This window comes from Protopterus annectens, chromosome 6.part1 (genome assembly GCF_019279795.1).
Source record: "Protopterus annectens isolate FY-2018-M chromosome 6.part1, PAN1.0, whole genome shotgun sequence".
Lineage (NCBI taxonomy): Eukaryota > Metazoa > Chordata > Ceratodontiformes > Protopteridae > Protopterus > Protopterus annectens.
The window spans coordinates 267992460-268008527 of record NC_056738.1 but is presented as its reverse complement, the minus strand read 5'-3'; the positions used below and the strand labels follow the sequence as shown (position 1 = coordinate 268008527).

Below are 16068 nucleotides of genomic sequence, written 5' to 3'. Positions count from 1 at the left end.
ATAAGTAAAGCTCCAAGTGATACTGGTAGGAATCAATGCAAATTATTTACAGCAGGCCATACATACATCAGGGCACTGTTACAGTCGTTTAAAAGCAAACTATACTATCTGTACAAGTGGCAAAGTATTTCAACTTTACAAATCGTATTACCAAATGATGTCAGAGTTTCTAAGTAATGTACACACATTAGCGTAGAACATGTAAAGTGTGTGAAGGTTATCTAAAATATTGAGATAATCGACTAAAAATGTATGTGTGTGGGATGGATAAGACAAACAACATTTATACTGTGAGTCTGCAGCAATGGGATTAATTCAATGCATCAAAATATAACATCTACCGTCTCTCATTAGTAATCCGTCACTGAAACAGGTACCTTCAGAGTTCTTGTTGGAGCCCAGCCAGTGCCGTCAATTGAATGTTCTCTCAGTAGACTGAAATGAAAACCATAATCAGTTACTTAATAATAAAACAAAAAAGGGTCCCTAATTCAGCTTTAAAAACAGTGTTTTCAATCACAACAAAGAAAGAACTTTCCATACGAAACAAGGAAATGACTAAGCAATGTCATCAGGAATAAAACAACTGCAGCAGCCTACTTTAATGCACAACTGATCCAGGTACATGAAGACAAAAACATGAACATTCTCTCCAGAAATCAGACTAAACAGGGAATGCTGGTGCTAGGTGCTCGTGTCACAATAACTGAAGCAAGTATACCTGGAAGTTCTTACAGAAGGAATACACACTCAGTTTGTATGATGTTGACAACAGAAATTCATTTGTACTTAATCTTCATTTCTTTTTCGTTAAACCATAATCCAGCAAAGCTAGACTTCTTGCATCAGAGGCCTCATGGGATATATGCAAATCACCCTTTAAGACTATCAGGTGTTTCAGCTACATCGCAATTCTGAATGTGCCTGACATTTTCTTTTACTTTCATTTTTAAGCTTATTTATGGACAGTTTCAGGCCATTAAAGCCAAACCCCTCTAGCTGTGTTCATGCATGTTTCTGCCTTCTTATAACATCATCAGTACACCATAAGAGGAATGTTTGACCTTTGGAAACACAGTGTTGTCAAACTCAGCTGACATCCATAAACATTAGGGTGTCTACAAAATATCCCAACAAACTAAAACAAAGCGTAAAAAGGTCACACAGATAACCAACTGGTTAAAAAAAACACAAAAAGAAAATCTAGCAAAGCTAGAATTCTAACTGTGTGATACCTTAAACCTCTTGCTTCAGAGGCCTCATGGGATATATGCAAATCACCCTTTAAGGATATCTGGTGTTTCAGCTAAATGGCAATTCTGAATGTCCGTAACTTTTTCTATTACTTTCATTTTTAAGTCTATTTATGGAGAATTTCAGGCCATTAAAGCCAACCCCCTCCAGCTGTGGACATGCATGTTTCTGCCTTCTTAACCACAGTTAGAAGTCTAGCTTTGCTAGATTTTTATTTTGTGTTTTTTAACCAGTTGGTCATCTGTGTGACCTTTTCACTCTTTGTTTTAGTTTAAACCATAATCCCAAAATTATTAGCAAAGAAGAAAAACATGACAGATTAGACAATAAACAAATACTGGAGATGCCCAGCGTGAGTGGTAAGGGATTTTTAAACAAAAGCTCTAAACAGCGATTACCACTAGAACTAAAACAGGATTAAGACCAAGGCTTTCAAGGTATTTAGTGGCAAAGTACTTCATAATTTGTCAACAGCATACCGTAATTACCATCTTGTCTCACATGAGGTGCAGTTCTACAGTTTAGGACACAACTGCAAATACAAGAGGCAAAACATTACTGATAAAACCTTCTCTACTTGGAAATCTGGGCAAGAGTTGTTTTCTCCTGCTCTCACTCATTAAGGATATTTTATTTATTTGTTTACATTCTTTTACCGGGAAAGTCTGAATGGGGGGATGCTTTTCAGAGGAGGTCCAGGAAGAAAATAATTTGAAAAACACAACCCCCCCCCTCCAATAAAAATACAAAAGGCAAGTACAAAAATACAGAACTGCAAAATACAAGGATGAAAATGCATCAGAATGTCACTGTACGGTTTACAAAGAATGAAAAATGCATTAAATATCACTATACAATTTAAAAAAATAGCCTTTATAAAACTAAGCAGAAAGATGACATGGGAATTAATTAAGCTAATAAGATAGTAATCTAAAATCTAATAAAATATCTTCTAATACTACATATCTAAATACACTACATGAAAGCAGAGTAGGAAAAAAAAATGTCTGAAGAAGCATTCGTTTGTAGAATGTGAAAGCGCTTACATTTGTTTTGTTATTTTCTCTCTCATTAAAGTGTTTGTGTCTTCACCGTGGTGTCACCTCTGGAGTTTATTCATAAGAAAAAAATTAATTGAAGTCACACACATAACTAGTCAAAAATAACCTTAGAATAATGTAAAGTAGAGAGATCTACCACCACCTTTGAGTCATGTGAATAAAGATGAGTAATGAAGTTGGATGAGGAAGACAGAAAAAGAAAATGGAATAAGGTTGTGCTGTTGACAGTAAGAAAGCAGAAGGCAATACTGATCGAGGACAACTACTTGGGGGGAATTAGGTAAATCATAGGGATTTAAAGAGAGCACAGATAAAATTTGAAGAGATGGTCTACAATTTCTCAGCACAGGAGTGGAAGAAGAATAGCAGGCTGTGTGATTTTGCATGGGGATCTGCAAATCTGTAACAAATTACTATTAATAAGCAGTGAGCTGTGTGAAAATTAACCCCTGGACAAAATAGGATTATTATAGTAGAAGTGGCTTCAGAGTCAGACAGCCTTATATGCATTAATGAACAAAGGAGTAGCCTGAAACACCAAGAAGTAGTTTCCCAATGTATGCATATTGTCTTTTAATAATATCTATACAGTGTATTTTCAGTAATACCATTTGCAATGGGGGTAGTGCCTATTAACCTCTTTCTACGTTTCTGAAGGGGTTAAGCAGGGGCACAAGACATCCCTTACAAAACAGTGTTGTTGTTTGTCTTTCGGCTTTTCTCGGTTAGGGGTCGCCACAGCGGAACTCCAGTCCACTAGTGATTGGCAGTTGTTTTTTATGGTGTCGAGTTGCCAGCCTGATGCCCAACCTTCACCAAAGGCACGCCCATTTATCGCATGTGTTTCAAACGCCCACTTGACTGCGGGGAGGACATGCAGACTCTACACAGACGGCACTCCCAACTCAAGCCGAGAATCGAATGGGAGAATGCTGTGAGGCAACAACGCTACCGCTGCACCACCGCGATAAGGCAAAATCATGTTTACAGAAAGGAAATAATGGCATTGTTACAAAAAAGTCTGTTTCTATTTGATCAGGCCAGTACCACTGAAGTGCAATAAAGTTACAAAATATGACGTGCAATAATTAAACATTAATTAAATGCCACTGCTGTCATTCTTCAGTTTCTCGACAGAACATTAAAGGGTAAGGTGCAATTATACATTTTACACAAAATATGCCATTATGAGACTCACCTACAGTGATCCACTACTCTTAACCAACAACATTCCACATCATGATGCAAGTATAAAACAGAAAGGAAGTACAGCTGTGTGACACAATATTGGCTCCACGCCTCTACTAGTTGCCTACCACTGCACCCATTCCTCCTGAGTACTAGCATGCCCCTTAAGCCCCATTACAGCATGTCAAGAGACCTTGGGACACAGGTGGACAGTAGTCTCTCCTTTGATAATCACATCGCCACAGCAGTCAGGAAATTCTTCTACGTAGCACACTTCATCACAAAAGGTTTCTCATCCAGGAAAAAAAAGAGGCCATTGTTCCCCTCTACTCGTCACTCATTAGACCCATTATAGAACACAGCGCCCCTTTTGGTATGCACCTCACAAGACAGCTACAACTGGAAAGGCCACAGAAATACCTCACAAAGAGGATTACTGGCCTAAAATGATGGCCTAAGCAGACCGTCTCAAAAAACTCCAGCTTTACTCCATCGCATATCGCCTACTCAGAGGCGATCTCTGTCTAACATACAAAGCTATATCAAACCCAGAGCTGTTGGACATGCTCCACTTAAAAGAAATCCCAATCCCTCCGAGCCACACGTTCTAGGGACCTAAACTTGTCACCACAATAAACAGAACATGTTGGAGGAATAGATTCCTGTCCCAGAGACTTCCCATACTCTGGAACAAACTACCTATCTATATCAATGAAAACAAGGCTCTACACAAACTGTAATATCCAAAAAGCAGGAGAACAGGATCCAATCTCTTGAATAGAAACTTCTTCAGAATAACACAGCATATTACCCAACAGCCTTATATATGCTGTTCCAAAAAAATATTTTATTAATTAGTTAATGATGGCGACTAATGTCCTGAAAAGACATAGAAACAATTAAAGAGCAACACATATATATATATATATATATATATATATATATATATATATATATATATATATATATATATATATATATTGCACTCACAGTAAAAAAGAAAAAAATGCGATTAAAAACATATAAAAGATACCTGACAATTAAATATATTCTAAAATAATCAGTAGTCGGTGGACATCTCATTGACTATCAGTTTCATTTTTAGATTTGGATCTTCTTATATACCTTATTCTTGCTTTTTTATTTTCTTTAGGTCGTGTTATAGTTTCTAGCACTTCATACATATTGTATAGATTCTATAGGTATTACTTTTATGTATTTATGGTTAGATAAGATAGATGTTTATGTAACATAGTTGTGTGCTATCAATCTTCTATTACACATGCACTTCCTACGTACGCACTTTTGGGTTTCATAGAAATATAGTGGTCTTCGAGAAAGTAGATGCATTTTTTATGTCATATTAAGGAGTATTACACTTTTCGTGGCAACGTGCTTTTTATGCAAATGTAATAAAATATATTTTGTAGTGTTCTTTTGATAACATCGATGTACGTTATTTATCTTATATCAATGAGTATTATACCCTCCATGGCAACATGCTTTTTATGCAATGTGACCACTGGTCTATGCGGGTGTATATAGAGTTGTTATCACTCTATAACAGGCGTAATGTCTTAAAATATTTTTAGTTTAAATGTTTTTGCTTGATACGTTTGTTTTTAATTGCTTCATTAATTCGAAGTATGAAGCTTATAGTAATGAGAGATACACGACGATAAATGCGACCCCTAATTTTATGTGATTATATGCAGAGGCATTGATACACTATAGCAAGGGTAACGCAATGTTTTATAACAATTTTCGTTGCAAATGTCTCCTTTTGAGGCAATTGTTTGTCTGTACAAATTGTTTTATTATTTTGAAGTTCGAAGGAGCAATTGGATACTACCACTGTTTAAGTAGGTTGCTTAAGTGTATAGATGAGACTACAATATGTCTATTTTAAATGTTCTAACATTTTATAAAGCTGCTCTAATTTTTGATTTAATGCTTATAACTCTTTATGAAGAAGCATTTTAAAATTGGAACTTGTTACGAGGTTTGAAGGTATATTGATTGGTAGAATCCGTAGACAAGTGATTTAACATAATCTGTAAGAATGTAGTGGTATGCTATTGCTTTAAATGACTGTGTTACGTTGTATCTTTCAATGAATGAATGGGGAAGTCACATGGGATGGTAGCTAGAACTTTATTGGATATGAAGGTATTTTAAATTGTATTTTAAACTGATTTTAGATGTTTGTAATTGTCTGATGAAGCGGGGTTTATGCCCGCGAAAGCGCTCACTACTAATAAATTCGTATCTACTAATTTTTGCTCTTCAGTTGGAGTGAAGCATTTTTATTCTTGTTTGGATTTAATACGTTCATGTTTTCTGACTTTGATTCTGTTTGTTGACTGCCAGCACTACAGCTAAGCATTTGACTGAATTGTTTGTGACCGCATAACTATACGTGAAGATTTTGGCTCCTTGGGATATTTCTGTATATGCTAAAATAAGTTAAAAATAATCAAAGCAACAGATGTCAATATTTATGCATATGAAAGTATATATGTAATTGTTTATTAGCATCCTACCCTAATAGCAAGTATCGATGACTGTCATATAAGAAATTGTGCCTTGAGCCTGAGAACAGAGCTGATGGATACTGCACTATTAAGACCCGGTGCTTCAGAGGCAGTCGTCCTAATTTGCCATCTAAGCTCAGCCATTTCTAGGTAATCGTTGAATGGCCCACCTCTTTCACCCATCCTAACCTACTCAATAATAATGAATCTGAACACATGTCCTTCATTGGTTACTATATGTCCTGCTAATGCATTTTTAACATCTTTCCTACTGATGTCATAGTAGTGTTGGTAAATTCTCCTTCTAAACGCATTTTTAGTTTTACCAATGTAAAAACTTGGACATTGGGTACATAGGGCGAGGTACACCACTCCTTTACTGCTGCAGGAGATTTTCCCTCGTATAGTGTGTCTCCTCCATAATTGGGAATACAAATCTCCTTGGCTTCAATGATATACTGGCATTGTAGGCAATAGCAGCATTTAACTATCCCTGCCCCTATATCAGGATCACATTTTTTGCCTTTCCAACATATTTTTGATGCTACATTCCTTTTTATATACAATGTTGGGAACAGGGCCTAACAACTGTGCCTGTTCTGCATCAATTCTAAAAATGTTCCAGTTATGTTCAATAGTATTCCTGATGCTGTAAAAATGCTAACTAAACTTAAAAATAGCAGATTTGTTATGGAAAGTCTAAGTCTCTTGATTTTTCTTGTTTGATAACCCCTCCCCTGTACTCTCTTATTTATTACCTCCTGAAAGTTGTTGTTTAAATAATTATCTGGATAACCTCTATGTAGTAACATCCCTTTAAGGGTCTCAATTTGCTCTAGAAATTGATCATATTCAGATATCCTGGCAAGCCGTACCCCCTGTCCTTTTACTAAAGCCTTCTTTTGGTGCAAGGGGTGGTAACTATCAAAATGTAGGAGGCTATTAAGAGTAAGTGGGCTTGCAGAAAATAGTGGAGATGTAATGTTTGACTACATCTTTCTTGATGGTAATGTCTAAGTAACTCACCTCTGTAACACTAACAGAATGTGTAAATTCAAGAAAATCTGTGTGGGTGTTCAGGAATTCAAGAAAGCCTTCTAGTTCTGTCATATCACTGTTCCACAAAATGATGATATCATCCAGGTAACGACTATAAAATGCCCATGAGTTAGCGTAAGGGCAATTAAAAATAATATATTTTTCCCAAAATGCCAGTACTATGTTCGCAAAGATGGGGGCAAAGGCTGCCCCCATTGCTACCCCCTTAACTTGTTTAAATAACTGCTGTTGAAGGTAATAATGTTGGTATCTTCCACTAGTTCCATAAGTGTTCTAATTGTTAAGATGGTGTTATGATTTAGGGTAGAGTACTGGCAAAGATATTAGTAAAACCAATCAATATCTGTGTCATGGGGTATGATAGAGAATAAGTCCTGAACATCAATTGTGATAAAGATCAGATTATCAGTATACATATCTTTCTTGATTTTAGATAGAAAACCCCAGGAGTCTTTAAGTATCCAAGGGCAGTCCTTCAAAATATTTTTTTAATTTGCTGTCAATGTATTTAGCAATGGGAAATATTTTAGATGCTTAAGCATCCACAATGGGTCTAAATGGGGGGTCAACTAGGTATTTGTATAACTTGGGGACACCAAATATTGTAGGTATTTTTGGATGTTTAACTAACAAGTACTGATGTTCCTCTGGGTGGATTTGTTGGTTCATGAGCAATTCTTCCAGAATAACATCCACCTTGCTATAGCAAATGTTCTTCTCATTCAAACTAACTTTGCATTAGGTATCACCATATAATAGGGTAAACATTTTATTTATGTAGAAATTATAGTTCATGATAACCAGGCCACCACCTTTGTCGGGTTTTATAACACTTACTTCAGTATTGTAACAAACTTTTCTTAATAGTGCCCTTTCCACTATGTTCAAATTGTTACATAGTCTCCCCCTGCCCCTGTTGAACAATTCCCTTATATCTTTTTTGCATAGTTTTTCAAAAGTTAATACTGAAGGATGCAAAGTTGGGTTGAAATACTTGTTTTTTTTATGAATGCTCAGGGACATTAATGCTAGTTCCCTTTAATACAAATTCAAATTTCAACTTCCTGGTAAAAAGTTTTAAATCAGTTATGGTCTGATCTAATGAAGCTTTTTTATCAGGTACAAACGTCAAACCTTTTTCAAACAAGTCTGCTACTTGACCATTAAATTCAAAACTGCTGCAGTTACATACTTTGAAATCGCCTCCACTATTCTGTAGTACAACCAAATTACAGTTAGATTCGGCGTTCAGTATCTGTTCCCTCTGCATTTCCTCTTCGTGTATGCGGGGTATTGTAAGTTGTAATAAGTATCCCCTCCTCTCTGGTTCCTTAATCTCTCTGACTTCTTGAGGGGGGGTATTCTAATGGGTCTGGAGTGGTATCATTGAAACAAAGGAAAATTAGTAAACTTAGAAGGGATGAAAGAGAATATGAGGAACACAGGGCATATTTGCTATGTCCTATGGAGCAGCAAAGCGGTAATAGAGAAACAGGGTATAAGGCACCTAATACTAACAATAATAATAATGCTGTGAACAATGATAACACCCCAGACCCTTTAGAATACCCCCCCTCAGGAAGTCAGAGAGATTAAGGAACCAGAGAGGGGGGGATACTTATTACAACTACAACCAACAATACCCCACATCGCCTGATAAAAAAGCTTCATTAGATCAGACCATAATTCATTTAAAACTTTTTATCAGGAAGTTGAATTTTGAATTTTTATTCAAGGGAACTAGCACTAACGTCCCTGAGCATATTATTCATAAAAAAAAAACAAGTATTTTCAATCCAACTTTGCATCCTTCAGTATTAACTTTTGAAAAACTATGCGAAAATGATATCAGGAAATTGTTCAACAGGGACAGTGGGAGACTATGTAAAAATTTGAGCACAGCGGAAAGGGCACTATTAAGAAAAATCTGTGACAATATTGAAATAAGATTTACGAAACCCGACAAAGATGGTGGCCTGGTTATCATGAACTATAATTTCTACATAAATAAAATGTTTACCCTATTATATGGTGATACCTACTTAAAAGTTAGTTTGAATGAGAAGAACATTTGCTATAGCAAGATGGATGTTACGCTGGAAGAATTGTTCATGAACCAACAAATCCACCCGGAGGAACATCAGTACTTGTTAGTTGAGTTTTTGGGTAGACCACCCCCCACGCTGGCACAGGATTTCCATGATGTCTCTGAAGGAAACATCATCTGGGGGTGACTAGGGGGTACCCTCACCTTTCTCCAAGTTGGTGTCTTCTGTGAGGGACTCCAGTGGGGAGTCCAAGTGCCTCTGTTTGCACATATGTTTCTTAGGGAGAACCTCAGGGAGCTCCTGGGGGGGGGTCTCCCTGGGTGGAGTGGCGACAGACTGTCCCAGAGGGGGCAGCATGGCGGATTCTGGACCAGAAAGAGAGGGACCCAGGGCGGACTCTGAGGAAGATAATGTCAAGGGTCTTGATGGAGCTGAGAGAATTAGAGAAGATAAAAGAAGAAAAATACTCATGATAAAGCACACTACCACTGAGGAAACATGGAGCTGCAATCCACGCTGCTGACTCTCACAAGCAGCAAATGAGATCGGAACGGTGGAGGGAAACAGTGGTATTATAGCTAGGGAAGGAGCTTGGATCTAATGCTGGAAAATGTGGCCAAGTCGGATCTGTACTGGATCCATGTCCCACAGGTTAAAGATCAAATGAAAACAACTTTAGATCAATTTTTTCTGAGATTTGAAACTAAAGAGCAGTATATTTGAATGTATTCCCACATAGCTGAATGGAAAAATGAAAATGAGCAGAGACAAAAATAATTCTGGTTGACACTTTTAAAGTGAAGAGATGATACAGTGAAATATGAGTCTTTGAGACATGAATGCAAGTCAAACTGCTGTCAAGGAATGCTCGGAATCAACAATCAAGCTGCAATATTTAAACTTGACATAGATGTAGAATATAATACTTTGCCTGAGGATGTTTCTAGTACTGGGGGTCACCAGCATTCAAAACTGAACTAAACCTACAGAATAAGAATATCCTTTCTTAAAATGAAGCACTTAAAGAAGTCAATTCTAATATTTTTTATTGTTTGATTTATAAGACGCTTAGGAATGACAAAACAAATTTATAGTGTAAAAGTAAAGCATGCATGCGTATAGCAACAGTCACAGAGTAATATAAAACACTATACAGAGCTACAGCACTGATAGCCTTTAGGAATATGCTGTTTTATTTACAGCCCCAAGTCTGCCAGAAAAAGATTACATTCAAATAAAACCTGATGCTATGGCAGTGGCTCATGCTCCCCCCACAATACTAGTAGACACTAGGAGTAGAATAGAGCAGAAAGTGAACAACAAAGATTTCATTTAGAAGCAATAACATTCAAAAGAGTTGATGAACACCATGGTTGCTACTGAAAAGAAAGACAAGATCCATGTCTATACTCTTCTGCAACACATAAATACAATAATTAAGAGCATTACTCAGTGGTTGCAACTGAGAAACTCGTCTCATCTGTGCCAGAAAATATGTTCATCATATCAATCACTGGTTCTCCTTCAGTAGCATAAGCTATATGGGTTATATCCTGTCATGGAGCCAAAGCTTCAGGGCAGCTTGAGCTGAGTTGACTAAACTGAGTGCCAAGCCCTTCAGAGCTTTACTGCCACCAAATAGTACATTCCACTAAGGCTTTGGAGGATCAATGGTCAGCTTGTGCTGTTCATTTGCTAGGCAGATAAGTTCCCTTTGGGTAAAAAAAAAAAAAAAAAAAAAAAAACTGGCAATTTTTTATTTAATACTGATACTCTTCCCTTCTGGAAAGCTACTTTAAAACTAGGAGTTTGTGTTTTAATGGACTGTCATGAGACTGTACTGTACTTTTAAATTGGTGCACTCTTTTTTTCTGTCAGTTTTAAAGTTGTTTAAAGTAACTGAAAAAAGAAGTTATGTACTTACCATAACGTTCCATCTGTGTAGTCCATTTTCATTTTTCCTCAACATATGGGTTTGGATCCGATACTCGGATCCGACTTGGCCATTATTCTAGCTTGTGGCTACCAACAAACTCTCGAGCTCCTTCTCTACCCATAATGCACCATTCCTAACATCCCTCAGATCTTGTCTGCAGCTTGACATGAAGACTATAAAAGAATTGTCATATAGGACATGTGGTATCCCAAGAACTTCATACCTCCAGACGTCATTTGTCATAAATGGAGGGAGATGAAGGGTGAGGAGTTGAGGAAGAATGAAAATGGATAACACAGATGGAATGTTATGGTAAGTACATAACTTCTTTATATGATGTTGTCAATTTTCATTCTTCCTCAAAGTATGGGACAGAGTCCCCAGCTACCTAAATTCCTGGGCGGGCTTAAATAGTAAGGATATTCCAGAGTACAGTTGAGCCAATGGACGCTCTTCCCCTCAAAACCGTATCCAGTTGTAATCAGTGATCAAGATATAGGGATATGACCAAGTAGCGGTTCCACAACTAATGTCCATGCATATTATAGACTAGAACATAGTGAAAGCAGCCATAGGTCCAGTTGAAAAGGCCTTTATTGGTTTGGTAGGGGAGATTCAACTTAGTGTAGACACATGAAATGTAATTTGTCAACCATCTAGTTTTAGTTACGTTGCGTTTCGCCCATTTTGTGCTGTGTCAAGGAAGCAAAGTGCTGGTGTGTCTTCTTAATTTGTTTGTTCTGTGTGGATAGAAATGTAATTGTCTATAAACATCTAGTAAACACAACATATACTATCCTTTGTTTGCAAAGTTTGGGAAAAATACTCGCAGGTTAACTGGTTGGTTAATGCTGGATTCTGAAACCGCTCTAGATAGGGAAGAAACATTGGAACACATGGTGACACTGTCCTTATTGAAAAACAAATATGGGGCTTAGAATATAATGCTTCAAGTTCTGAAATTTTTGTAGCAGAAGTAATTGCAACTAAAAAGACAGTGTTCCAGGTTAAGAATTTTAGATTACTTTTTGCTGCTGGTTCAAAGGAAGACTGCGTCAGGGTTAACCTTACCAACTTTTTAAATCCCATGTTGGTATGGCATGTCTGTAAGTTGGTCTAAGTAGAAGAAAAGCATTAAAAAATGGTTTGCACAGTTTAGAGGAAGCCAGGGAAGAATTCTGAAAACTCCTCATGGAAATTTGAAATGGTTGCCAGATGAACTTAGTTGATAAACCAACACCCTCTTTAGATAGACTTGCTAAAAAATTAAAGAACAGAATGTATTGGGATGAGAAAGGTTCTACCGGATACTGCTCTGCCCAAGAAAGGAATCTTCTCCATTAACTTCTGTAGAGTCTCCTTGTAAAATGTTTTTATGGGAAGATATCAGAAGGAACTGACAGGCAAAAAAAAAGCACAGGTTGTCTGGCTATCAATGGAACTGGAGAAAACATGCATTCAGTTTGAGCCTTGAGATGTGTGGTTGAATCATGCCTGTTGGGTCAGACAGATATTCTGGAGTTGGATCCAGAATCGAAGGTGGGTCAGTAAGGTACAATAAAGATGGTGTTTTTTGAAGGAATCTTTTATTAGGATGTATTATAAGTGCCTATCACAATTTATATTCTTGCGCCTTGTGGTTATATATACAATCTACTGTTTCTTTCATTTAAATGCACAATTTTCCTTTGCCTCAAGTCTGTACTCCTGGCACAGCTTGAAAATTGTCTCTGTGATAATCCTAAGAAATTCTGGCACTTTAGAAAGAGAATATATGAACATTTATATAGCATTAATAGGAAAGATGTAAACAACGCTTTAGCGAAATATATTATTGAATGTCCTGAGCATTCATTTTTGTTTCGTGTTATCGAACAAATACACACTAATATTAGAGGTGGGCCAGTATCTGTGAAGTTAGAATTTAGAGAATTATGGTGGCAAGAAATGCCTGAACCCATGTGCCTAAAGGTACCTTCTACAGCATGTGAAAAAAGCCTCATGGGTGAAGTGGAATAGGGGAAATAGCTTACACCTATCCCGGTTTAAATTAATACAGTTCCATTAAATGTATTTTGAAGCTTAAGGCCTTAAATAGACATTAAATGACCAATTGTGTACTAGTTTTAATATACTTGTATATATTTACATGCTTTTATATGTTAATTAATGTAATTAAGTTTTGTTATAGGTGAAATTAACTTTATGTAGAATTAAATATGTTCTTGTGATTACATTGTGATTTAATGGACAATATCTTTTTAAATGTTTTACAGGATATGATGTCACTGATGTGGAGGGTTATTTAAACTAAGTCAGTTAACAACTGTGTTTGTCTGAGGAAGTTTGTGAATTTTTACATTCGAAAGAGCTTACAATAAATGGAATTAGTTCTTGTCCAGGGAATGCCCTTTGCCTGTTTGTTTCTTTAAGAAATTCTGGGCAGGTTTAAACAAATTATTACACCCCGGTAAAAATATTACCCCACCCCCAACATCAGGATTAACAAAGGATAACATAGCTGAATCCTTCGATATATTCTTTACTGAAACAGTACTTGCTCTAGTACAAAAACATCTCACTGCTAGTGCAACAGGTGATCATCCTACATCTAAGCACAGACCCAATTTTAAGCTACAACCCACCCCAACCTCTTACATACGAAAACTGCTATTCCCAGTCAAAACCTACAACACTAGGAGCAAATTCCCTCCCCAATGAATTTTTAAAACTGGCAGCAGCAGAAATAGCTGTTCCAGTCTCTATACTAATCAACAGGTCAATCTCTGAAGCCACAGTACCCCTGATTTGGAAAACTGCCTACATTATACCTCTTCACAAAGGGGGCAGATCCTATGACATATCTAACTACAGACCAATTGCAATCCTATCCCCACTGGCTAAAATATTAGAAAAATGTATCCACCATCAGCTAATTTTTTTTTTATTTATTTATTTAAATTTGTTGACCGGGAGTGTCCGACTGGACGTAGGTCCATTTTCAGCGGAGGCCCGGGGAGAAAAGCTCCACAGTTAAAATAAACAGACAGTAGTTACATTGGATTACATAGCGATTAACAATTTAACATAGCAATTACTTACAACATATTTACAGATGAAGAACATAGTAAATCAGTAGACAACTAGAATCCTTATCTGTGAAGTACATAACAGACATTAACAAATGTTACAATGAGAAGCTCCTGCTGTATAATAAGTACTAGGCTTATGAGCATCTGAGCTTGCTATAATCAAGGTAGTTAGTGGAGTGGAAAGAAAGGTAGTGGATGGATGGGGTGGATGATATTAGAGTGGGAGTTGCAAGGGCATAGCCAGCATGTTTTTAGGTGCGCTTTTAGTAAAGTTTTGAAGTGGGTGCATGATGGTATGGAGGTAATTGTGGGTGGGAGTGAGTTCCATAATTTGGCTATGGCACAAGAGAGTAGTGCTTCACCAGCAGAGTTATTGGCTTTAGTGATCTGCAAGTGATTTTTGTTGCTGGATCTTAGTGGTCTGGTGGTGCGATAGGGTTGGAGTAGATTCTGGAGGGATGGAGCATTTAGTGGATGGTTTACTAGTTTGTGGGCGAGTGAGAGTTGATACCACTGAAGGAGGTGAGGGAGTTCAAGCCAGCCCAGTTCAGCAAGTGAGAGACAGTGGTGACTACGGAAGGATGCCCCTGTGGCGAATTTGGCGATTTTGTTGTAGCAGGTCTCTAGCTTGTTTAGATCGCATTGCCTTAGGTTGGTATATTTTGGAGAGGCATAAAGTAGGGTGGAGATAAGATGGGAATGTGCTACTGAAATCTTTGCTGCTTTGGTGAGAAATTGCTTATTTCTGTATAACACTCCTAGTTTTTTTGTGGACTTTATTTATAGTCATGGATATATGAATGTCAAATTTTAGTTTATTGTCTATTTCCACTCCTAGCAATTTGGTGTGTTCGGTTGGGTATATAGTGGTGTTGTCTTTTGCTGTGATGTTAAAGTGAGAGTTGTTTTGAGTATGTTTGGTGGGTTGGAAGATGAGTGGTTTAGTTTTGTTTGGGTTGAGCATTAACTGGGCATCGGATAACCATGTTTCAACAGAGGAAAAGGCTTCCTGTGTGACTTTCCGCAGTTTTGGTAGGGACTGGGCTGAGCAGATGATGGTTGAGTCATCTGCGTATTGTATGAGTGTGCCATGTTTGGTGGCAGAGGCTAGATTATTGGTGTAAACAGAGGAGAGTAGGGGTCCAAGGATGGATCCTTGGGGAACCCCTATGGAGACAGGTAGTTGGGGAGATATGTCATTATGCCATACAACGGATTGTTGGCGGTCAGACAGGTAACTCTGAAACCAGTTGGTGACTGATTGTGAGAAGGATAGGTTATTGAGGACAGAGATAAGTTGTTTGTGTGGGACCATGTCAAATGCTTTAGATAGGTCTGGGAAAGTAGCAGAGGAGAGATAGCCATTGTTAGCTTCAAAAGACATAGCTAATGTCCCACAGTATTAATCAAGAACTCTTATCTCAAACAAAACACGGTTTTCCCCCAGGTCATAGCACAACCACAGCTCTGTTAGCATTTACAGATACCATAAACCATAACAGGAACAATGATAAACTTACTTCAGCCCTTTTCTTAGACCTATCAAAAACCATGACAAACTAGTCTACCACCTCATAAACCTAGGCTTAGACAACCAATCAGTCTCCTGGTTCAAAAACTACCTCAGCAATAGGCAGCAAGCAGTACAGTGGAACAACAACTTATCTCCACTCTTACCAGTCACACTTGGGGTACCCCAGAGATCTATACTGGGCCCCTTGCTGTTCTCAATCTTTACAAACAATCTCCGCTCAGCTGCAAATAGTACTAGCCTTATCCAATAAGCAGACAATTCCACTAATATGTAGTGCCTCTACCCTGCCAGAACTTCACAAGAAAACCCAAGATGATTTCCACTCAGTCAAAAACTGGCTTGCTGAGAATGGCCTCATTCTT

The 16068-nt window shown here is 37.5% G+C and overlaps 1 protein-coding gene across 2 annotated transcripts in view; it reads right to left on the bottom strand.

Annotated features, from left to right (window-relative positions):
* UBE2F (ubiquitin conjugating enzyme E2 F (putative)) overlaps positions 1-16068 on the bottom strand; it is a 2002640-nt gene that overhangs the window by 823975 nt on the left and 1162597 nt on the right. For both annotated transcript variants that reach the window (XM_044075697.1, XM_044075696.1), the window contains one exon: positions 378-435. In XM_044075697.1, the coding sequence (XP_043931632.1) occupies positions 378-435 (58 nt within the window). The remainder of the gene's footprint in view (positions 1-377; positions 436-16068) is intronic.